Source organism: Rhinopithecus bieti, unplaced genomic scaffold, assembly GCF_001698545.2.
Source record: "Rhinopithecus bieti isolate Rb0 unplaced genomic scaffold, ASM169854v2 scaffold_30846, whole genome shotgun sequence".
In the NCBI taxonomy this organism is placed as follows: domain Eukaryota; kingdom Metazoa; phylum Chordata; class Mammalia; order Primates; family Cercopithecidae; genus Rhinopithecus; species Rhinopithecus bieti.
The window spans coordinates 324,599-348,496 of NW_016814438.1; the positions used below are offsets into that span (position 1 = coordinate 324,599).

A 23,898-nucleotide genomic window follows, 5' to 3' on the forward strand; every position below is an offset into this window, starting at 1 on the left:
GCACATGTACCCTAGAACTTAAAGTATAAAAAAAATAGAAATTAAAAAAAAAGAAATTTTTCGCCTGTGCCTATATTCTGAATGGTATTACCTAGGTTGTCTTTCAGGGTTTTTACAGTTTTGGGTTTTACATTTAAGTCTTTAATCCATCTTGATTCATTTTTGTATCTAGTGTAAGAAAGGGGCACAGTTTTAATCTTCTATATATGGCTAGTCAGTTTTCCCAGCACCATTTATGGAATAGGGAATCTTTTCACCACTGCTTATTTTTGTCAGGTTTGTCAAAGATCAGATAGTTGCAGATCTGTGGTCTTATTTCTGGGTTCTCTATTCTGTTCCATTGGTCTATGTGTCTGTTTTTGTGCCATGCAGTTTTGGTTCATGTAGCCCTGTAATATAGTTTGAAGTCAGCTAGTGTGATGTCTACAGCTTTGTTCTTTTTGCTTATGATTGTTTTGGTTATTCAGGATCCTTTTTGGTTCCATATGATTTTAAAACAGTTTTTTTTCTAGTTCTGTGAAGACTCTCATGGTAGTTTAACAGGAATAGCATTGAATCTATAAATTGTGTTGGGAAGTATGGCTGTTTTAATGATATTGATTCTTCCTATCCATGAACATGGAATGTTTTTTTCATTTGTTCGTGTCATCTCTGAGAATCCCGGTAAGATACTTAACAAGAAGATCATCCCCAAGATACATAATCATCAGAATCTCCAAGTTCAGAGAATTTTTAGGGCAGGGAAACTATTTTGTATGACACTATAATTGTGGATACATGTTATTATACATTTGTCCAAACCCTTAGAATATGCAACACTAAAAGTGAACACTAATGTAAGCTATGGACCCTGGATGATAATGATGTATTAATGTAGCATCATCAGTTCTAAGAAATGTACTTCTCTGGTGGAGGATTGTTAATAACAGGTGAGGCTATGCATGTGTGAGGGCAGGACACACATGAGAACTTTCTACATTTTCTGTTTCTTATTCGCTATGAACCCATAGCTGATCTGGAAAATAAAATCTATTAAAAAGTGCTTAATGAATACAAGTTCCCTTTGCTCCTATGTCCTAAATACCTGGTAAAATAGTTGGCACAAAGAATATGATCAATGAATCACTATGGAATGAAAACCTAAAAGACATCTAAATTTCAGGGCAAACTAGTTGATCCTAAGAACTGATTTTGATAAAAGGAAGTTCGCAGCACTGGGGACCAAAAACAAAGGAGGGTGGTTAAGAGATGAAGACATTTGATCTAGCAGAATGAAGCTAGGGCACCCAAAATATACACTGTGTCTGTTTTGCTGAGTATGAGTTCAGATCTAAGTAAGGCCAACTTAGGACTCTTCCCAAGCCCTATTTGCTGCTGAAAATTACATGGAAGGAATTCTTGCTGTCACACAAGAAAAATGGTTTCATGGGTATGTCAGGGGGGTCAAAACCATACTGCAAAAGGTGCTTTCTGGCATTTTATACCTCTTCCCATTATTTCTCCCCTAAAAGCATTCCAGTTTCCCCATAATGATCCCTTCTTCTGGAAAAATAAGTCAAAAGTCATGAGGAATTGAAAAAGCAAAAAACAGAGGAATAAAGACTCCAGTTTACCTTCATTATCCTCTAGATAAAATGGAGTTCCTGGTCAGAAAATTAGGAGCCCTGACTTCTGGTCTTGAATTTGTTGTGGCCTTGGAAAATCTTCTGCCTGTCTCTGACCCTTAGATCATTTTCTCACAAGGAGGTGGACATTATTATATCCTTTTTACCCCCATGATGGATATGGCCCTCGAGTAAATTGAAACTAGGACATTATTATAAAGTAGCTCTCCATAGTGGAAAATCTTCTGCCTGTCTCTGACCCTTAGATCATTTTCTCACAAGGAGGTGGACATTATTATATCCTTTTACCCCATGATGGATATGGCCCTCGAGTAAATTGAAACTAGGACATTATTATAAAGTAGCTCTCCATAGTGATGTGTGTTTTGCAGACACACAAGGCCAGATAACGATAATGATATTTTCTTCTGCAAAAACCCCATGCAGTATCAAACACAAGGCTTGATCTTTGATAGCCACAGTTCTCTTAGAAGCCAAGGGTGAAAGATACTAATGTGGCTTATAGTTTTTTCTTATGCCCAAATTATTTGCTAGCATTGACATATTGGAATATACAAACACACATGAACAAAAATGATGATCTTGTACTCCTATAGCTTTGTAATGATTTCAACTCTGATATGGTTTGGCTGTGTCCCCACTCAAATCTCATCAAAATGGGAATTTCCCTGCCCAAGCTGTGTCTTTGCCTGCTGCCATCCATCTAAGATGTGCCTTGCTTCTCCTTGCCTTCTGCCATGGTTGTGAGGCCTCACCAGCCATGTGGAACTGTAAATCCATTAAAACTCTTTTTCTTCCCAGTCTTGAGTATGTCTTTATCAGTTTTATGAAAATGAACTAATACAGTAAATTGGTATTGGGAGTGGGACACTGCTGAGAAGATACCTGAAAATGGGAAAGTGACTTTGGAACTGGGTAACAAGTAGAGGCTGGATCAGTTTGGAGGGCTCAGGAGAAGACAGGAAAATGTGGGAAAGTTTGGGACTCCCTAGAGACTTGTTGAATGGTTTTGACCAAAATGCTGATAATGATATGGACAATGAAATCCAGGCTGAGGTGGTCTCAGATGAAATGAGGAACTTGTTGGGACCTGGAGCAAAGGTAACTCTTGTTATGTTTTCGCAAAGAGACTGGAGACATTTTTCCTCTGCCCTAGAGATTTGTGAAACTTTGTATTTGAGAGCAAAGATTTAGGGTATCTGGCAGAATAAATTTCTAAGCAGCAAAACATTCAAGAGGTGACTTGGGTGCTGTTAAAGGCATTCAGTTTTAAAAGGGAAACAAGGTAAAAGTTTGGAAAATTTGCAGCTTGACAATGGGATAGAAAAGAAAATCCCATTTTCTGAGGATAAATTTAAGCCAGGTGTAGAAATTTGCATAATTAACAAGGAGCCAAATGTTAATAACCAAGAAAATGTGGAAAATGTCTCCAGGGCATCTCAGAAACCTGGACCTTTATGGCAGCCCCTCCCATCACAGGACTGGAGGTTTAGGAGGGAAAAATGGTATTGTGGGTCAGGCCCAGGGTCCCTCTTCCATGTGCAGACTAGCCACTTGTTGCCCTGCATTCAAGCCACTCCAGCCATGACTAAAAGGGGCCAACATAGAGCTTGGGCCTTAGCTTCAGAGGGTGCAAGCCTTGTCTTGGCAGCTTCCATGTGGTGTTGAGCCTGTGAGGGCACAGAAGTCAAGAATTGAGGTTTAGGAACCTCTGCCTAGATTTCAGAAGATGTAAGGAAATGCCTAGATGCCCAGGAGAAGTTTGCTGCAGGGGTACAGTCCTCATGGAGAATCTCTGCTAGGGCAGTGTTGAAGGGAAATGTGGGGTTGGAGTCCCCCCACACAGAGTCCATACTAAGGCACCACCTAGTGGAGCTGTGAGAAGAGATCACTATCCTCCAGACCCCAGAATGATAGACCCACCGACAGTTTGCATTATACACCTGAAGAAACTGCAGACACTCAACACTAGCCCATGAAAGCAGCTGGGAGGGAGGGTATACCCTGCAAAGCCATGGGAGTGGAGCTGCCCAAGACCATGGGAACCCACCTCTTGCATCAGCATGACATGGATGTGAGACGGAGTCAAAGGAGATCATTTTGGAGCTTTAAGATTTGACTGCCCCACTGGAGTTTTGACTTACATGAGGCCTATAGTCCCTTTGTTTTGGACAATTTCTCCCATTGGGAATGGCTGTATTTACCCAAAGCCAGAACTCCCATTGTATCTAGGAAGTAACTACAGTGCTTTTGATTTTACTTGCTTTATAGGTGGAAGGGACTTGCCTTATCTCAGATGATACTTGGGACTTTGGACTTTTGAGTTAAGGCTGAAATGAGTTAAGATGTTGGGGGACTGTTGGGAAGCATGATTGATTTTGAAATGTGAGGACATGAGATTTGGAAGGGGTCAGGGGTGGAATAATATGGATTGGCTGTGTCCTCACCTAAATCTCATCTTGAATTCCCACACACTGTGGGAAGGACCCTGTGGGAGATAATTGAATCATGGGGATTGGTGTTTCCCGTGCTGTTATTGTGATAGTGAATAAGTCTCATGAGATGTGATGGTTTTAAAAACAGGAGTTTCCCTGCACAAGCTCTCTCTTTGGCACCTTCCATGTAAGGTGTGACTTGCTACTCCTTGCCTTCCACCATGACTGTAAGGCTTTCCCACCTGTTAAACCTCCTTTTCTTTGCAGTCTCAGGTATGTCTTTATCAGCAGTGTGAAAATGGACTTATAAAAATTCACTAATATATGTGATGAATTAACAATGAAATCAGTAACATGTATATGAAAAGGTGCTTAACATCACTGAGCATCAGAGCAAACCAAAACTACAATGAGATATCATTTCACCCCAGTTAAAATGGCTTATATCAAAATGACAGGGAGTTTCAAATAATGGTGAGGATGTAGAGAAAAGGGAACCCTTTTACATTGTTCGTGGGAATGTAAATTAGTACAATCACTATGGAGAACAGTTTGGGTGTTCCTCAAAAAACTAAAAATTGAGCTATCATATGATCCAGCACTCCCACTGCTAGGTATATACCCAAAAGAAAGGAAATCAGCATATCAAAGAGATATCTGCACTCCTATGTTTGTTGCAGCGCTGTTTATAATAGCCAAGATTTGGAAGCAACCTAAGTGTTCATCAACAGATGAATGATAAAGAAAATGTGGCATGTATACACAATGGAGCCACAAAAAGAATGAGAATCCAGTCATTTGCAACAACATGGATAAAACTGGAGATCATTATGTTAAGTGAAATAAGCCAGGCACAGAAAGGTAAACGTCATATTTTCTCACTTATTCATGGAATCTAAAATTCAAAACAATTGAACTCATGGAGATTAAGAGTAGAAGGATAGTTACCAGAGGCTGGAAAGGTAGTGGTGAGAGGTAGGTAGGGGGAAGGTGGGATGGTTAATGGGACTAAAATAACTAGAAAGAATGAATAGGACCTACTGTTTGATAGCACAACAGGGTGAGTAAAGTCAATAATAATTGTACATTTTAAAATAACTTAAAGAGTATAATTGGATTGTTTGTAACTAAAAGGATAAATGCTTGAGGGGACAGACATCCCATTATCCATCATGTGCTTATTTCACATTGCATGCTTGTATCAAAACATCTCGTGTACCTCATAAATATATACACTTACTATGTTCCCACAGAAATTAAAAATTGAAAACATTTTTTAAAACTACAAATAGAACTACTACATGATTCAGGAATCCCACTACTAGGTATATATCCAAAAAGAAAGGAAATCAGTATATCAAAGAGATATCTGTACTCCCATGGTGATTGTAGCACTATTCACAATAGCCAAGATTTGGAAGAAATGTAGGTGTCTATCAACAAATGAGAATGGATAAAGAAAATGTGGTACAAATACACAATATACTACTATCCAGCCATAAGAAAGAATGAGATCCTGTCACTGGCAGCAACATGAATGGAATTGGAGGTCATTATATTAAGTGAAATAAGACAGACACAGAAAGACAAACTTTGGATGTTCCCACTTATTTGTGGGAGCTAAAAATAGTAAAACAACTGAACTTATGGATATAATAGAATGATGGCTACCAGAGGCTGGGAAGGACAGTGGTGGGGGAAATAATGAGATGGTTAATGGGTATAAATTTATAAAGAATGAATAAAATCTAGTATTAATAGTAGAACAGGTTGATTATGGTAAACAATATTTTACTATACACTTAAAAATAATTGAAGTGTATAATTGGATTGTTTGTAACAAAAATAATGGATAAATATTTGAGGTGACGGATAATCCCCACTCCAAAAAAAAAAAAAAAAAAAAAAAAAAAAAAAAAAACTGGTGGCAGCAGCATTAGCAGCATTCACAATATTACTGTCTACAAAAACCTTTACAACTCTGTACAACTACAGAGATAGAGAAAGTGATGACTACTTGGCTTATCTCCCCTAGTGAAGAAATTGGCTAGAAGTGGAGAAAATTGGTCACTTAGGGAACATAATTCCCCTTATTCCTCAGGTCACAGTAGAAGGAGGAACTTTAACAAGCCATCACTTGTTGAATATGGTCTGTGTGTGTGAGAGTGCCCAATAATTACACGATAGGGTAGGACCTAGTACCTGCCCTGAAGGACTCTTGTGCCCAGTAGAGGAGAGAACCTCTTCAACATGGAAAAAAGAGAAAACTACAGCCATTAAATTGTGTGGCAGAGATATGATCTATTATACAGGCAATCAAGAAGAGACACTGGTGTTGTGTATGTACCAGTGTCCAATAAATCTTTTGAATGAAACAGCAATCACTGGAGACCCCAGATAAGTGGAAGGAATCTATGTGTGTTCACATATTTGAGATAGCACATATGTGCATGGGCTCTGGACTTACTCTTTTGTGTATAAATAAGGAGGTAAGGTGTGGTGACATTTTACCCTTAAATATTCTTTTTACATCTACTACTATTCCTGAAACTCTGCTCTGAAGAAATCAATTTTAGGGGGTGTAGAAAGTGTTTGAACTCTTGATGTCTTTTCTAAATAGGCGTATTTACTCCTCTTTGTTTCTTTACCACGTGCTGTGTTCTGTCTTCTACATTACTGATTGTATCTCCAGAGAGTGTGTGAGAGGTACACAGGAAATGTTTTGTTAAATGGACAATGAATGGAGACTTTGTCAATTGATTCCTGGCATGGAAAAGGAAGAAACGGGTTCTAGTACACAAGAAAGAAAAAGGTCAGATGGGATACAGGAAGAGAGATCAGAGAGGGAACAAATCCGTACTTGTACCTACCATTTGTTAGGTAGTATGCTGGCCATTTACAGACTTAAAAAAACAAACTGTCAAAACAATCCTAGGAAGCAGATATTAATCTCTACTTTTAGATTAAAGAAAGAGAGACTCAGAAAGGTTTAGTAACAGCTCAAGGTGATAAAGCTAGTAATTGCTGGAACCAGAATTTAAATGAAGTTACAGATATGCCAAAAGGCCATCTTCTTTAAATTACACCAGGCAGCTATACCAAGGAGAGAGACTGGAGGACAAGTAAGGACTTCAGAGATGCAGTGAAAGCACTGTAAGAGAAGGGATGCTCACACATTTTATTATCATACAACATTGATATTGAAATGCAGTTTCCCATCAATGTTCATAATTAATGCTTGACCACAGGAGAATTCTCCTTTGCAAAACTGAATGGGCTGTGAAGAACATGGCTCTGTTCTATATTTCAATGTAGCTCTTACAGACCTGTGCTTAGAAGAAAAAAATCCCCAACTCTTGATATCAGCTCATGTAAGCATGGACCTTCTTTAGTCTAAAGAGGGTATTCATTTACCCTTCAGGTTTGGTAATCACCTGATAAAAACTACTGAAATTTCACCTGAATGGCACTACTAGCTTCCCCCAAATCAGCTGCTTGTTCTTTTGTTCTGTAATTACAAAGATATAATCACAGTGAATTACTGCAATTTTCAACATTCTGTCACCCTATTAGTCTGTGAGTTCTTCAAGGGCAAGGCTTGGGCCTGTTTCTTCTTGATTTTCTCAAATATCTCACCAGAGTGCTTGGTACATACTAGACATTCAGTAAATGCTTAGTTGAACAAATATATAAGAAGTTAATCAATCAAATCAATGACTGAATGAATGGATGAATGGTGCTTGTCCCCTGCAAAATCCTCCTTGAGCAGTCTAATTCTCTATGTAATAAGCAGGAACCTTTACCAAATGTGATCCATTGGTCAATAAAGGTTGCTGACTGACATCTTAAAAGCATACTTCAGTGGAATAAACATTTACCAGCACTGAAAGTCAGCAGAGAGATTAAATAAAGGATAAACATCGCTCGCTGTTTTTCTGGCAATAAAGGGGCATCTGGTCTGTGGCATAGGATACAGATGTGCTCTTTCTTTAAACTCTCTTATAATTGGCCAGAAGAAGGAAGTAAACAGAAATCCTAATGGAATTTAAGGGTCTCTGAGGGATTGAAATATATGCTGGGAAAAACACCAGATTTCATTTGTATATATAAAGATAGATGTCTCAAGATGAGTAATCTAATGAAGGCTGACAAATGATACCTGAAGCAATCCTCTTTGTTTTTGGTTCTTGTTAGCCATGCCACCTTCCACGTCACAGCCAGACAAGGTAGCAATAGAATGAAAATCATTCTTTATAAGCAGTTCAATCCAAGGTCAAATTTAATGTCCGGCAAATATTCATCAGATAACACTAAAGCTATTTCAACTCCAGTGATGGATGAGCCACCAGAAAACCCCTCTGACCATGACTTTTGTCTAGACTTATTTTCATGAATGATAAAGACAAGGCGGAAAAGGACTTTTGTCCGTCAGACTAAAAGATGTGATTGAAACATATGTGACATTTCTGTTGAGGCAGGATGGTCTGGTAGTATAGGAGACAGCCATTTAGGTTGCAGTCAAGAATCCTTCTCTTCCCAGACACATGACCTTGGAGAAGTCACTGGTCCTCTGTCACATCTGTAGACAGGATAAATAACTCTTACCCAGCCACCTTACAAAGCTGTTATTAGGATCAAATGGCATAATGTCCATGAGATGCCTTTGTAAATTATAATGCACTATGTGAACATAATCCTGGTACCTTCATGGTGAACAGCAAAAAAGGGAGAAGAATAAAAGAGAAAAAGAAGAAAATGAATGGCAAATTAAGACTAAGAGAAAGGAGGAGGAGGAGGAAGTTTCTGTAGAGAAGGCAGGGGAAAGGGAGAAAAGACAGAAAATAAAAAGGACCAAGGGAGGAGCTGGTAGAGGAGAAGGAAAGATGCAGCAGTGGCAATGGAAGATCTCATAACTCTGGCACATAGGCAGATAAATAAGCAAACAAACACATAAACATGAAACTGAAGGAACAGCAGAACTGGACAGCGATTTAGAAAATCACGTCTTTGTCAAGACCACAGAACACTGATAATAAGCAACTGGAAGACTCCATCAGACAGCCTCTTAGGAGGAGACAGCGAGTCAATCATGAGTCAGCCTCCTTATTATAAATTTCTAAATGGAAAGCTCTACTGAGTTCATGTTGTTCTCATCTGTGCTCTGCTCAGTCATACACTCAGACGGATTTGTAATCATTGTGCAGCCATTGATGACCCTTTCTTTGCCTAGTCAAGGTCTAGTCGTCATTCAGATGAGAGCCTTCCATGACTTCCCTGACCACCCTGACAAAGTCAGATCCCCTATTATAGGTACACAGGGCATCGTAGTCCCCCCTACCTTTTTTTTTTTTTCCCACAGAGCTTGACACAGTAACAGATTCATATTTATTTGTGTGATTATTCAATTAATGTCTTATTTTCTCCCACAGACTGAGGGCAGAGTCAATGTCTGCTTTGCTCATCATTATATTCCTAATTGAATTTATTGGTTGGCATCATCGTAAACAGAATCAAGTTAAAAAAGGACAGTATTCAAAGAGAGGTAGTGATGGAAATATAAAGAAGAAGTTGGTGCTGGGGCTACAATTAGAAAGTATGGGACTGATAAAATCTTTTTGATAGTTTAAGCAACTAAATCTTGTCATGGAATAATGGTTCTAGTTTTCATTTTCATAACAGACTTATGACTGGGTGCTTTTTTACTCCTTGTTGGTTAATTCAACATATTAACTAGCTCTTTAGTGACATCTCAGTCAGTGTCATGGGTGAGCATATTATTATTAGCATTAATAACTATGAGTACTGATGAAGAGGGGCATTTTTCTAGTTGGATGTTCTGCAGCACACTGTTTTGGGTATGTTTAATTATATAACAATGAGGAGAAAGTTTATTCACAATTACTTTGAGACCATTTTTAAGCCCATTTAGTAAAACTTTAAAAAGTTTTCAAGGAAGATATGCACAATATGATAAGTAATCATGTTGGAACTCATCTACGTCCAGAAAATAGGGAGTATTTAAAAAATAAACATCCCTAACTTCAATTGCCCAGTGGATTCTGTGGCAGCCCTACAAGGTCAATACTACTGGCACTGAACAGCCCTCAGTATGTGAGGCCACTGAACAGGGCAACCCAAGAATTCTCATAACCAGACTCCCGACCTGTGACTTCTGAGCTTCTTCCTAGTCCTGCTGGGCAAACCAGAAGCCTATAGTTTGGAGATATTATTCCTCCATTTCTTCTAATTCAGTACATTTCAAGGCGAGTAGAATCACGATACAAGTTTATTCCTCATTTATTAACATTTTTATTTGAAACTAGATTTTTGACAATGATTCTGGTTAACAAAAAACTCCAAAACTTCAGAAATCAAACTGAGCTCTACTTTGTATTTTAACGTCTTACTTAGGCCTCCAGGTTGGCCAGCTTGTAATAACAAAACACGTGCAAGTTTGGGGAGGTATGAGAGGGTAGTGACTTAAAAATGTGGTCTCAAATCTCAGTTCTGCTACTTAACTTCTCCAAGCTTTAGTGTCTTCATCCATAAAGAGGGTTAAATGTGCCTATAATTGTTATCAGAGCAAAATGAGAGCCACATAAAACACAACACATATCAGTTACTATTAAATTAAAATAAAATATACAATATTTAATGTTATATTTTAGCCCTTAAATATAGAAAAAATATTATCTTTGAACTTTAAAGTCTATGGGTTTGCAATGCCTGCTTTAATGATAGAGTGCTCTGTATTCTTCGATCTATGTTTTTTGTTTCTTCATTTTAAGGAAGGCTTTCTTTTATGGAACAATAATGATGATAGTGGATAATGTCTATACAAGTCTTTACCTGGAAAAATACAAATCTAGATTTTCTATGTCATCTTGCAAAATATTTTTGCTATTTTACTAGTCCTTGAAATTCCACATTTGGAAACTTCTGTCTGTTCTAAACAAGAATCAATGGTTTGTTTATGTATTAATTTATTTTTATACAGTTGTAATTTGAAAAGCAAATGGCAACAGAAATCCAGTCCCTATGAGAGAATTAGAACTCATGTCTTCATAGCCCTTAAATCTTTCCTAGCTCTCCACAGTCTCAGCATTTTTTCAACACTGGTAAATTTGGGAGACGCCTTAAAGTTTGCTGTGATGACACCTTTTATATTTTAAGCTCTACACATGTGAGGAAAAAGATTATAAAGCCCAGAAAGGATGTCTTATGGAGCAAGGGAATGGAAAAAAAAAATCTGTTCACCATTTGAAATGAGGCTAAGGAAAAGGAGCTGAAAGCTCAAGCAGGAGGAGAGGTGCAAATTCCAGGGACACAAGGAAAAATGAAAAGGAAGCACGTGATGCTTAACTATGGGGGATAGCGATGACCTGGAGGAATTTGCTGCTCTGATAGATTCCTAATGAATCCCCTGGTTTTTAAACTCTGAAGATCTACCTCCGCCACCCAGGGACGGAAGGAGGGCCTGTAAACTTTTGAATCCTTCCAAACAGCTAAGATGTTTTAGCAGGTGACCTGGCAGCATTAATAAAGTTGGGACTCTCAACCAGAGCTTTCTCACCCAGAACTTTCTTATTCAGGAGGCAGGTCTGTCTTTATTGGACTATAAATCACAAACAGAAATTTTTCTGGGGGGAGCAGTTTGATTTCTTCTGATCATTTCTAAAAATCAAATGGGTGCTCATCTCCTTACTTTTCCCATATTCTTTTTAAATAAACTCTTCAGCTGGCAGGAAAGCAAAATAAAGAGAATGACACATACATATAAATACACATATACATATATGTGTATATATACATATACATATATACACACATAAACATACACATAAAATAATATATATTATTTTAATACATTCTAAAATAGACAAAATCCTTTGCACTTTACCCAACTTGCCTCTCTGTTTTGATAGAGTCACTTAAATATCTGTGATAAGCAAAGGCTCAGGTTTTTGACCAGTGACCCTAGCAACTAATAGCCTGAAAAAAAAAATCTCTTCCAAGTTTCAAAGAGCACTATTATAATTCAGTATATTAATCAGCATGTCAACCCCTCCCTGCCCCCAACACTACTTAGCACTACTTTTGATGGTCAGGGTGTGCTGAAGGAAGCTGAGCATTCATGCTGATTACAAATCCTGAGGTATAGATGGGTGTCTGTATATGTGAATAGAGATAACTCAAGCCAACTAGCTCAAAGGACCAGCTACCCAGAGCCCAATGGTCCCTTAAAAGTTTATGCTCCATATCTAGGAATATTCCTAGAAGTCCATAAGCCAAAATTTTGTCTCCGAAATGTTAGATTTGGAAGGCATCCAATACCTTGTTTATTTAATTCAACCTGATCACTTCGTATATGAGATAACAGACATCTTGCCAAAATCACACAGTAAGAAATGGTAGATCTGGGTTCTATGTCCTGATTCAAAGATGACCTGTTGATTTTCAGATCACATTCTGCCATGACCATATATTTTGGAACCAAATATCTGAGTACTTGGAGGAAAAAGACTGAGTCTTTTAGGTCAGCATCATCCTGGGAAATTTGAAGCACATTAGCTATAAAACAAGAGCTTTTCCCATCCAGGCAAAAGGAGTAGAGAACAAGAGAGGGAATAATTCCATTAGAGGTCCTGTTTCCAGATGTTCCTTGGAAAGGTTACCTGAGCTCAGGCTTAGAAAAACAGAGTCTCCCCAGCCCCAGTGGGACCACGGTTTCATGAGCCTAGAGCAGTCTTAAAATGTGGGAAGGGTGTCTCTTGTGCCAAACAGTGGCACATGGCTATCCCTATGGAGTTAGGCCTGTCCTGGTGAGAAAGTACAATAGCAGCATCATTACAAACCAGTTAACTTGAAAGGATGGGTTCCCTTAGATCTGTTTGTAAGTAAAACTACTTTTTTTGTTGTTGTTTGTTTGACACTCATATGCTTCTGGATTTGGGAGAGATTTTTGGTGCGGTTAGTTAGACCAACTATTTATTCCATAAAGGATGCCTTGAAGAATTTCACTGAAGATGGTCATTTAGTTTCCTGTTAAGTGCTACTTATAAAGGGTGGCCAACACCTTCCAGGGCAGCTGTTTTGCCAATGTGAAAATACTACTATGCTACTAGAATTTTTACTAGAAAATTCTGCCGTTAAGTATGCCACTAAATGATCTTGTAAGGTAACATAAAGTGCCTTCTCCTAGATGAAAGAAAGCTTTCTGAGTAGCTGAAGATACTTTTTAGTCTTAGCAGTGTTACGAAAATGCATCTAGGTTTTAGCTGAAGATACTTTTTAGTCTTAGCAGTGTTAAGAAAATGCATCTAGGTTTTTGCACATGATTTTCTTTTCCATTTTTTAACCTCTACCTTGCTGCAGACACATCCCTCAAAATTCAATTTGTGCCACCTCCCCTGAGAATTCTCCCTTCCTTTCCAGAGGCAAATGCTTTTAACCATTTCAGCTTTTAAAAAATTTGTATACATTTAAGAGATACAAGTGCAATTTTGTTACATGGCCATATTCCACAATGGTGAAGCCTGTGCTTTTAGTGTATCCATCATCAGAATAATGTACATTTTACCCACCAAGTAATTTCTCATCGTCCAACCTCCTCCCAGTATTTCACTCTATTGAGTCTCCAACGTCTATCATTTCACACTCTATGTCCATGTGTATATATTATTTAGCTCCTATTTATAAGTGAGAACATGTGGCACTCATCCGTTTCTGAACTGTTTCACTTAAGATAATGGCCTCCAGTTCCATACACGTTGCTGAAAATGACATGATTTCATTATTTTTATGGCTGAATAGTATTCCATTGTGTATATATACCACATTTCATTCATCCAGTCATTCATTGATAGGCAGTTAGGTTGATCAGGCTTTTTAACAGAAACGTTTGAAGTTAAGCGAGAAAACACTAAACTGTGCCCCAGACTAGCACACTGTGAAGGGCTCGACTACGGGCGCCAACTCTTAAACTAGCTCATCTAAGTGCTACAGAAGAGTGATTCAATTTCTTCCGAGAAGAAACGTCTTTTTTCTTTTTGGTATGCAGAGGTGTGCACGCTAACGGGAGGACTCTTCATTCCTATTCCTATTCTCAGACTCTGCTTTCCATCCCATCTGTTGTCACTACCCTAACGTCTCTGAGTTTTCTGGGTTTGGCTAGGCAGATCTGCTCTCTGCTGAGCTGTAGGCCCCTTCACATAGTGCTACTGCACTGTGGTAGGGCTTCTTGTGGGTGGCATCCCGGGAAACATAACCCCATGAAATGCCATTCTAATAGAATACAATGTAAAAGGTACCCCCTGGAGTTGTACAGCTCTGCTTCCACAGGTGATCAAAGGCTGAGATTACTTTGTTTTTCAGCAATCAATACCCTTCCATCAGCTTTCTGTTGCAAAGAAACGTAATGAACCCATTTGGCCTTTGATGTTCCCTTCTATTTCCTTGATCACTCTGAGATTGTCCTTTTTAAAAAAATATTATTATCACATTAGTTTCCTTTAGGGTCTCAGGAGGAAGAGGAGATTAAGGTGTGGGCCGTGTCTGTCAATTTGAAACTGAAACACAGAACTTATTCTGCTAATGGGGGTATTATTCTTCCTCATTTTGTCTGGTATAGTTATAGATGATTCAGATATCAATTTAAAAGCAGCAGTGACTCTATGGTAGAGGACTCAATTAGACAGTTTTGTTGTCTCAATGGATCAAATTAACTGGAAATCTGAAATATCTCCACTTATTTTATGTCAAGTAAATAGCAACTGGGGTGAAAACTATATAAACATATGGCCTTTTAAACTACATTTGTTTAAAAAATATCCTATGTAGTTGCTTTTCACAAAAGCATTAGGAAGGAGAGTTTTGAAATAATGGAATTTGCAATTTCAGTTGATTGCCTACACTCAGCAGTATAACACTTTAATGGGAAACCTGCTAAAGACCCATTGGCCTATATAAGATGAAAAATAACTTTCCCACTATGTGTTCAGTCACAGTGATTATGTGCCACATTATCTCTTCATCTGACAACCAGCTGGGTATGTATAGCACACATTTTTGTGTTCTGGACTTTGTAGAGGATCACTGAAATTTTGCCTTCTAAATATTTCAGTAATGCAAAGTTATTTCTATCTCAAATATTTTATTTTATATCCAGAAGTGTTTTACATAAACAAATACACATAAACGTATTTAAAAGCGAGTGTTCAAAGTAAGTCTTCAAACTAATCTAGCCTATAAAAATAAATTTTGTCCTTTTCAGAACACTTAGACTAAATGTATATTTAACTAGTACTTATTGAAGGTCCAATATGTACCCGCCACTTTTATTTTTTAAAATTGGTGAGTTTGGGCTAGGTATGGTGGCTCACACCTGTAACCCCAGCACTGGGAGGTCGAGGAGGGCGGATCACAAGGTCAGGTGTTTGAGACCAGCCTGGCAAATGTGGTGAAACCCCATCTCTACTAAAAATACAAAAAGTAGCCAGGTGTGGTGGTATGTGCTTGTAGTCCCAGCTATTTGAGGGGCTGAGGCCAGAGAATCGCTTGAACCCAGAAGGTGGAGGTTGCACTGAGCCGAGATCACTCCACTTCACTTCAATCTGGGTGACAGAGAGAGACTCCATCCCCAAAAAAAAAAAAAAAAAAAAAAAAAGGTGAGTTTGATACTATTTTCCCTTTTATTGTTGAGGAAACCCATGCTTAGAGAGGTGGAGGTCCTTGATCAACAGCATATGGCAGAGGTGAGGATTCAAACCAAATTCTTCGACTCTAGAGTAAGTTTTCTTCCATTCTTACAGAGAATAGAATATATTGTGTTATTCACTAGATATAAGGCAAACTGCTTTATGCTAATTGGGACAATAGATCACTATGAAGTTTATACAGTTTGCTATTTTTTTTATAAAAGGAATCACTCTGGTATTTTGAAGTTAGGATAACACGTTTACATTTTTGGCCTCATCAGAGAAGAAGAAATGGTGATTATGTCAATTACAGAGTTCCTTTAACTAAAGTGGAAAACAGCGGAAATTGAAAAAAATGCTTTGGTCAAATTGCTAATAAGCTTTTGCTAATAAAAAGAAAGAAAACAAAAGTTTGGAGATAGCCTTAGAAGAAAATGCCATTATTTATCACAGCTGGAGGAAGTCTACTTTGTGCTGATGGCCAAAATGTGAAATGACAGCCACCCTGAGCCCTGCCAAGAGAGGTCTTCAAAAGGAATAATAAAGTAAGGCAGAGACAGTGGTCAAATTAGTCCCCACACCCCTACCTCTACTGCAAACAACACCCCAGCTACATAGTATGCACATGGACCTCCAGTACCATCCCGAACAGCAGGTTATTGATTCTATTTAATGATTTTTAAGGTTAGAGTCATTCTAGTTCTTCATTTTTTTTTTTTTTTCACACTTAGGAAATTCTACACGATGTCTAACTTAGCCTGAATGTGGTTTATGAATTGTACAACCTGTGCTCTCCACCTCAATAAAGTATTTCATACCACATTATAGGGGACAGAGCCACACAGTGGAGTCAGGCTTGATTTCAAGTCCAGGCTATGCCACTTTCTGTACAAGTACACTTGGGAAAATTACTTAACCTCTCTGAGAATCAAGATTCAGAAAAAAAAAAGATACCTATCTTCTAGGACTACTTTAGAAATAAAATCAGGTAAGACAGGTGATATGGTTTGGCTCTGTGTCCCCACGTAAATCTCATCTTGAATTGTACTCCTATAATTCCCATGTGTTGTGGGAGGGACCTGGTGGGAGATAATTGAGTCATGGGGCGGTTTCTCCCATACTGTTTTCATGATGGTGAATAAATCTCACGAGATCTGATGGTTTTATTAGGGGAAACCTGTTTTGCTTGGCTCTCATTCTCTTTCTTGCTGCCATGTAAGAAGTGCCTTCTGCCATCCACCATGATTGTGAGGCCTCTCTAGCCACATGGAAACGCAACTCCATTAAACCTCTTTCTTTTGTAAGTTGCTCAGGCTTGGGTATGTCTTCATCAGCAGTGTGAAAATGGACTAATACAACAGGTAATTGGTAGATAAATAAATAGAGCCTGGCACCTAATAAGCACTCAGTAAATGTTTTTTTTCTTCCCTTGGAGGAATATTTATGAATTTGTACTGTTGGGCAAATATCCACGTACGCTTCAGTCCTCAGCTCAAGAGTTACATCTTTTCAGGAACCAACCTGACCTGCTCCCCAGTTCTCTTTTGATGCCCATTTACAGTTAGGTATCCCTCCTGGATTCTCCATTAATCCCTTATGCATATCTCCTATACAGTGTAATGCTTACACTGTATCACAAATATGTGTTTGTATTTCTATCATTTGTACTAGACAATGAAGCCCTCTGGAGGGAAAGAAGAAATCTTATTTGACTTATTGAATCTAGTACCTTGCACAGTGCTTGGCACATAATGTGAGTTTCCTAGATATTTGCTGATTGAAAGAAAAAAGTGAGAGAGTGTGTGAGAGAGAGAGAGAGAGAAAAAAGAGTGAGGAGGGAGGGAAGGAAAGAAAGAAAGAGAGAGAGAGAGAGAGGACAAAAGAAAGAAAGAAAAGAGAGAGATAAAGAAAGAAGGAAAGAAAGAAAGGAAAAGGAAGGAAGGAAAGAAAGAAGGAAGGAAAAAAGGAAGGAAGGAAAGGAAGGAAGGAAGGGGAGAAGGAAGGATAGAAGGGAGGAAGGAAGGAAAAAAGGGAGGGAGGGAGGGAGCGAGGGAGGGAAAGAGAAAGAGAAACAGAGACAGGGAGAGAAAGGAAAACTTTATATTCCAAGGTTGCACAGTTTAAGAGGTTCTTTATTATTATCTTACCCTTCCAGGGAGATGGCCCGTTGGAGAGTCACTGAAGGCTGACGAGTTGTGGTGCTATGTTGGGAATGACTGCAAGAAAAGACAGAAGAAACGCACATCATTTATTTGAAATGTTTTTGAACATTTTAATCAGTCCTATTGTCAAGAACCAATCTTGAAAGAAATACAGTCGAGATTAAATATTTGTTGATAAGTAGAACCCTCCACCAAAATATAGTACTCTACCAGATAAGAGTTAACTTTTTTATAATTTGATTTTAATATGTATTATTCAAAAGTAAGCTTTTAATGATAGGTAAACATTAAAAAGAACAAACATATTTGAAAAAGGTAATTTTTGCCATTGGAATGAGATAATATAGAGCATAAAACATACATTTATTTATGATGCAATGTATTTTTTTAAGGTGCAGAATAATTTTTTCCAACAAGTTTTACACAGAGCCTAATCTGTAAATCAGAGAAGTTGTATTTAATTAGTATAGATGTATTTATTAGTTCAAATTTGCAACACTTAGTTGTAAAATTAGTAACAATTGAGTTATTTGGTGAACACAAAACTTGAAAAATGAGACTTCCAGCTGCATATCAATCTTCAAATTTAATGTAGTTCTAGATTTTGATTACCTGTAACAAGAAAAGACTAATTTTGTAGATAAACAATAGAAATAAAATGATAATATCTATCATTTATTGAGGTCTTAAACACTTTCCTGTTTTTAAACTTTTATGTCTTTTATTTCTCATAAATTTAGGAGGTATGTCCCATTCAACAGATAAAGAAATTGAGATACAGAGAGGATCAGAAAGTTGCTCAGAGTCACATGGTAACTTCCTATGCTTGAAATGGCATTGAGACTGTTTGATTCTAGAGTCATTTTAAATTCTTATAACAAGTTTTCACGTTTTTAAGAATTCATCTCGTAATCTTAGAATATTCTTTTTTTTTTTTTTTTTTGAGACAGAGTCTCTCCCTGTCACCCAGGCTGGAGTGTAGTGACACGATCTCAGCTTACTGCAACCTCCACCTCCCTGGTTCAAGCGATTCTTCTGCCTCAGCCTCCCGAGTCACCAGAACCACAGGTGCATGTCACCATGCCCGGCTAATTTTTGCAGTTTTGGTAGAGATGGGGTTTCACTATGTTGGCCAGGCTGATCTTGAACTCCTGACCTTGTGATCTACCCTCCTCAGCCTCCAAAAGTGCTGGGATTACAGGCGTGAGCCACCGTGCCCGGCCTAGAATATTCTTTAGAAAGAGACGGCAAGATAATCTTTCATCTGAGATAGGCACAATAATAATAATTCAACAGCCAACTCTATTGAATGTGTAATTTTAGTTTATAGTATTAGGTTAAATATTTTGGTTGAAATACTAGTTACATATGCCTATAATATATGAACGAGTGTATATATACATATATGTATAAAAGAAACCTGAGTCTAGGATTTCTCAGTACAAACATGGCAAATGCTGACATTGCCACAGAGAATCAAGCTATAGGCTGCAGAGTCTTTCATTCAGAATGTAGGTCACCATAGGTGGGAAGAGGTGATTTCCTGCGACAAGTAGATAATATTTGTCTAAGGTTAAGGGTACAGAATTTTGAGATCATAGCTGAAACCTAGAGAATGATATTCAAGTTAAAGACTGTGCTTCTTCAAGTTAAAGATTGTGTTTCCTGGTATCCCTCGCAGTGCCAAGATATTCATTGATCATGTTTTCAATTGACTAGTTGAAAAGCATCATAGCATTCAGGACTTGGACTATGTAGCCAGACTGCCTGGCTCAACCACATATACCAATGTAACCTTGTATAAATTACTTAAATCTCTCTGTATGTCAGCTTCTCATAAGACTAGGATAGTAACAGCACTTTACTCACAGGGTTATTATAAGAATTAAATGAATACAGTATTTAGAACAATGACTATCACATGGTAAAGCTATACAAGCATTCATTAAATAAATAAACCAATACGATTTAGTAGAGGGTATACTTTGAGATGTTTAGTACCAAATAAGAATAATTACTGTATTTAGACCACTTCAGTTAGTCATACAGTCAGTGCCACAAGGTGTATATTTCTGTATATAACTTTAGTGATAAATATCAAATTAAAATATATTTTCTATTACAAAAATATCATACATTTACAACATATAAAATAAAATAAAGCATTTTTTATTACAAAATAATATAAAATTACTGGAAATAAAAATGAGAAATTAAAAAATTTCATCTATAGTCCTATTACCTTCTTTCACATTTTACTGAGTTATCTAATGTAGTTCTTATAGGAGTCCTATAAGGTAGACATAAGTATTCCCATATACAAGAAAACAAAACACATAGAACTTAAAATAATTTTCAGAAATCAACAGCTTGCAAATGTGGAGCCAGAGTCCAAACTAAAGCTTATCTTATTGCCAAGTGTGTGTACTTTCCATTCTATCTTACTGACTCTCTACATGTCCATATGTATTTCACATAGTTGTACATATATACAGAAACATATGTAACTTCATATCCTCTGCTTTTCCTAACATTACAATTTAAGCATTTCTCATAGGGTCTCTATCATTATTTTGGTGTTACATAACATTACTTCCTATGAAGATATAATTACTTAGCCATCTTTGATAGTTGGATATTTGGGTGATGTTCATTGTTTTAATATAAACAGTGCTGCAATGAACATGTTGGTATCAATTACTTTTTTCTTATTCTACAATTTCCTTTATATGCATTTCCCAAAATGGAAACACTTATTAGTTTCTTGATTTATGTTATTAATTACTTTTCAAAAGCTTTGTACCATTTTATTGCTTCTAAAAATGTGTATCTGTACCAGTTTCCCCACAGTCTTGCAAGCACTGACATTATAACTTTTAAAACACTCTAACAATTTAATAGATGAAAAATGATGCTTCAAATTTGTAATGAGCATGTCTTTGTCTATTAGTGAGAATGACCATTTTTTCTCATATACTTATTGGCTAATTATATATCTTTTGTGCAAAATGTCTAATCCTTTCCTTTACCATTTGTTTTCCACTGGTCTAGAAAGTACCAACAGTTCTTAGGCAAAGATCAATGATCTTTGGTCACTAACCAAGATTAATAAGTAACTGTAATTTCTGATAGCTTTCTCACCATTAGCTCAGCCCACAAAATTAAAACAAAAAAATTCAGTAATCTCACTTCACTTATAATTACCTTATAACTAATTACTTTGCTATTCTACTGTATTCCAATAACATCCTCTTTAAAGTTTTAGTGACAAAGTAAATGCAAATGGAACCATGAGGTGCTCAGAGAATTTGACTCCTTTTTTATTACACATGCAAGGTTAGCCAGTTTCTCCTAGCCTGTAAATTTGGAACAGAGTCTTTTCCAAAATGTAATTATCCTTTTACTCTCTTCTAAGACAAATACAGTGAACTAAGATAAATACAGTCAAGACCTGTGGACACAATGAATTTTTGTTATTCCCAAATATAATAGTAATGTCCAAGCCATACTTGCAGGAGGGATACTTGCAGTGGATGTTTGGACCTACCTGACGGTGATTATAACTGGTATTTTAAAGAACACCAAACATTTTCCCCTTAGGACCAAGTAGGTTATATACTTTCCACATTATTGGCTGCATAAACAATGTGGTGTAGAGTTACCATCGCTAAGAAATTACAGGTAACCACTTCCTGTCTCTTTCACCTCCTCAGGAAGAGAGGCCAGTCAGATGGAATTCTGAGAACTGCTGTAGAAAGAACCAAGGGAGGAACTCACAGCTAAAACATGCTGCTCTGTGTTACCATCTCATTTTCCTACATATCCATAACAGCACCCAGAGCTATGAATCACTAAGATTTATTCACATGCCTATTTCTCCTATAAAGTCATGTGTGCTTTCAGAGCAAGGTATTGGGTTTCTTCATCTATACATTGTCAACCCGGGGTTGACACACCAAAGACCCTCCATCAATGTCTTTTTGAATGATGAATACCATGGATTGAATTCCATCTATCTGTAAGGCCCCCATGACTTCTCACTTTGAAATTTTGCAATAGCATCAAGAATTAGGTTTCATCCCCATTTTCAAGAGAAATTAAATTAAGGCCCAGATCTCCCAGCTAGTAGATGGCACAAGTAGAACCCAGATTTGCCAGCTCCAAAGTGCTTGCTCCTCTGAGACAAACCATATTGTCTTATAAAAAGTTGAAATCAAAGCTCTGTGACTGGTCTATATAGAGCACCTGAAACACTCTGTTAGAAAATACTGAACTCCCACTGGGTGACACTGACAAGTTCTTTTTTTCTTTGGTATAAAATACCACCCATTACTTTTACTATGTATGCTCAACTTCCATGTCAGTGGCTTTTGAAGATCATTTTTATGAAGATCACTTAATAAAGGAACTTCTCTGTCACATCCACACCACCTCATTAGTAAGTCCTGAACATTTATCAAGATTTAAGTGACAATGAATAGTGGGTGGGTAGAAAGAGCATGAGGGAGGCTCAGCATCATGCTACAACATGAATGCTGGAGAAGAAGTCCCCTGTCATCTGGTAGAAAACCTGTGGCACCAATTCCCTAGTTAGGTAGCTTGGCTGAGGTACTAAATCAGGCAACTGTAGAGATAAATATTACTAAACCTTTTTAAGAGCCAAAGAGAGGTATCAGCCCTATTGCCTGTCCAAATCATGCTGTCATTAAATAAAATTGAGCAAGAGCACAACAGAGTTTCCTTTCCAAGAACTCTCTGAGTCTTCCAAGTAAAAGGCTCCAAACTGTTGCCTAAGAAATGAAATTTGAATGGTGCTGAAAGATACATTCCTATTGCTGTGCTTAATTAAGAAATTTTTGAGCATCTGAATTGAAATAGTTCCATTATACATGGAACACAAAGGTCCTAGCTGGTGGTAACAAATAGCTTTTAAATTTTATCTTTCTCTGAGGCAATGAGAGGCAGGATGAATGGTTTTTCCAACATGTTGTAATATTAAAACTATGCTATTTTAATGGACAGCACAAAATATTTTTTGTGTACTTTATTAATTAACTGATAACATAAAGTTACTTACTGTGACTTGTAAAGTCACGTTAGTCATTAACATATCTCCTTATGGATATTCAATATTGTCTATTTTTTCATTTCTAATGAACTTGCATTTATCCGTGTCATATTCAACTCTTCATCTCTCTCTTACATATTTGTATCAATCATTTATTTAATCTACCTTAATATTTCTTTCTTGTCTTTTTCTGTCTACTTTCCTTCTCTCTTAATGTAGTGCATGCATTAAATTGTCACTATTCTTAAAAAGACGAGTATGTCTTGGATATCCAATCAATACCTCAAATTTAACATAATCAAAACATCATCATCTTCCCACATGAAACTGGATAGTCCTCCTGTTGTTTCACTGACACTTAACATGAAGTGTCTTGTATAATTATTTATATGTTGTAGTTATACCCAATTAATGTTAATTGGAAACTTATTATACACCAGGGATTATGTTAGGTGCTTGGGATGACTCATTCCTCAATATTGTAGTACTCAATAAATATCTGATAATAAAGAGAATGGTGAAAGCAAATAAATCATTTAGCCCATGTCCAAATAACATGGATAGCATTTTTTAATAAATCCTCAGGCATATTTAATTGGCAAACTATCTAAGCTATGTTTGGAAGAATATATAAGTATTTTAAAGTATGACAAAGGAAAATAAGACATTTTGAGAATCTAGAAGAGCATGATCAAGATCATGAAGGGTCAAAAATATGTCATGTACTCTGGAAACTTGAGTGTCTTGGCTTGGCCAGAGCAGAGTGGCCAGGGGTAAGGTCAGGAAGCTGGCTGGGGACGGGCAATGAGGGGCAATGAATACCTTGCCAAGGTCTGGTCTTACATCTGTTGGTAATGGTGAGCTCTCCAAGGTTATTTTTTTTTTTTTTTTTTTTTTTTTTTTTTTTTTTTT

General features: G+C 37.3%; 1 protein-coding gene across 6 annotated transcripts in view; it reads right to left on the bottom strand.

The window, feature by feature from the left end:
- Positions 1-23,898, bottom strand: part of DLG2 (discs large MAGUK scaffold protein 2) — a 2,095,027-nt gene that overhangs the window by 243,670 nt on the left and 1,827,459 nt on the right. For all 6 annotated transcript variants that reach the window (XM_017850883.1, XM_017850879.1, XM_017850882.1 and 3 more), the window contains one exon: positions 17,904-17,972. In XM_017850883.1, coding sequence (XP_017706372.1) covers positions 17,904-17,972 — 69 coding nt within the window. The remainder of the gene's footprint in view (positions 1-17,903; positions 17,973-23,898) is intronic.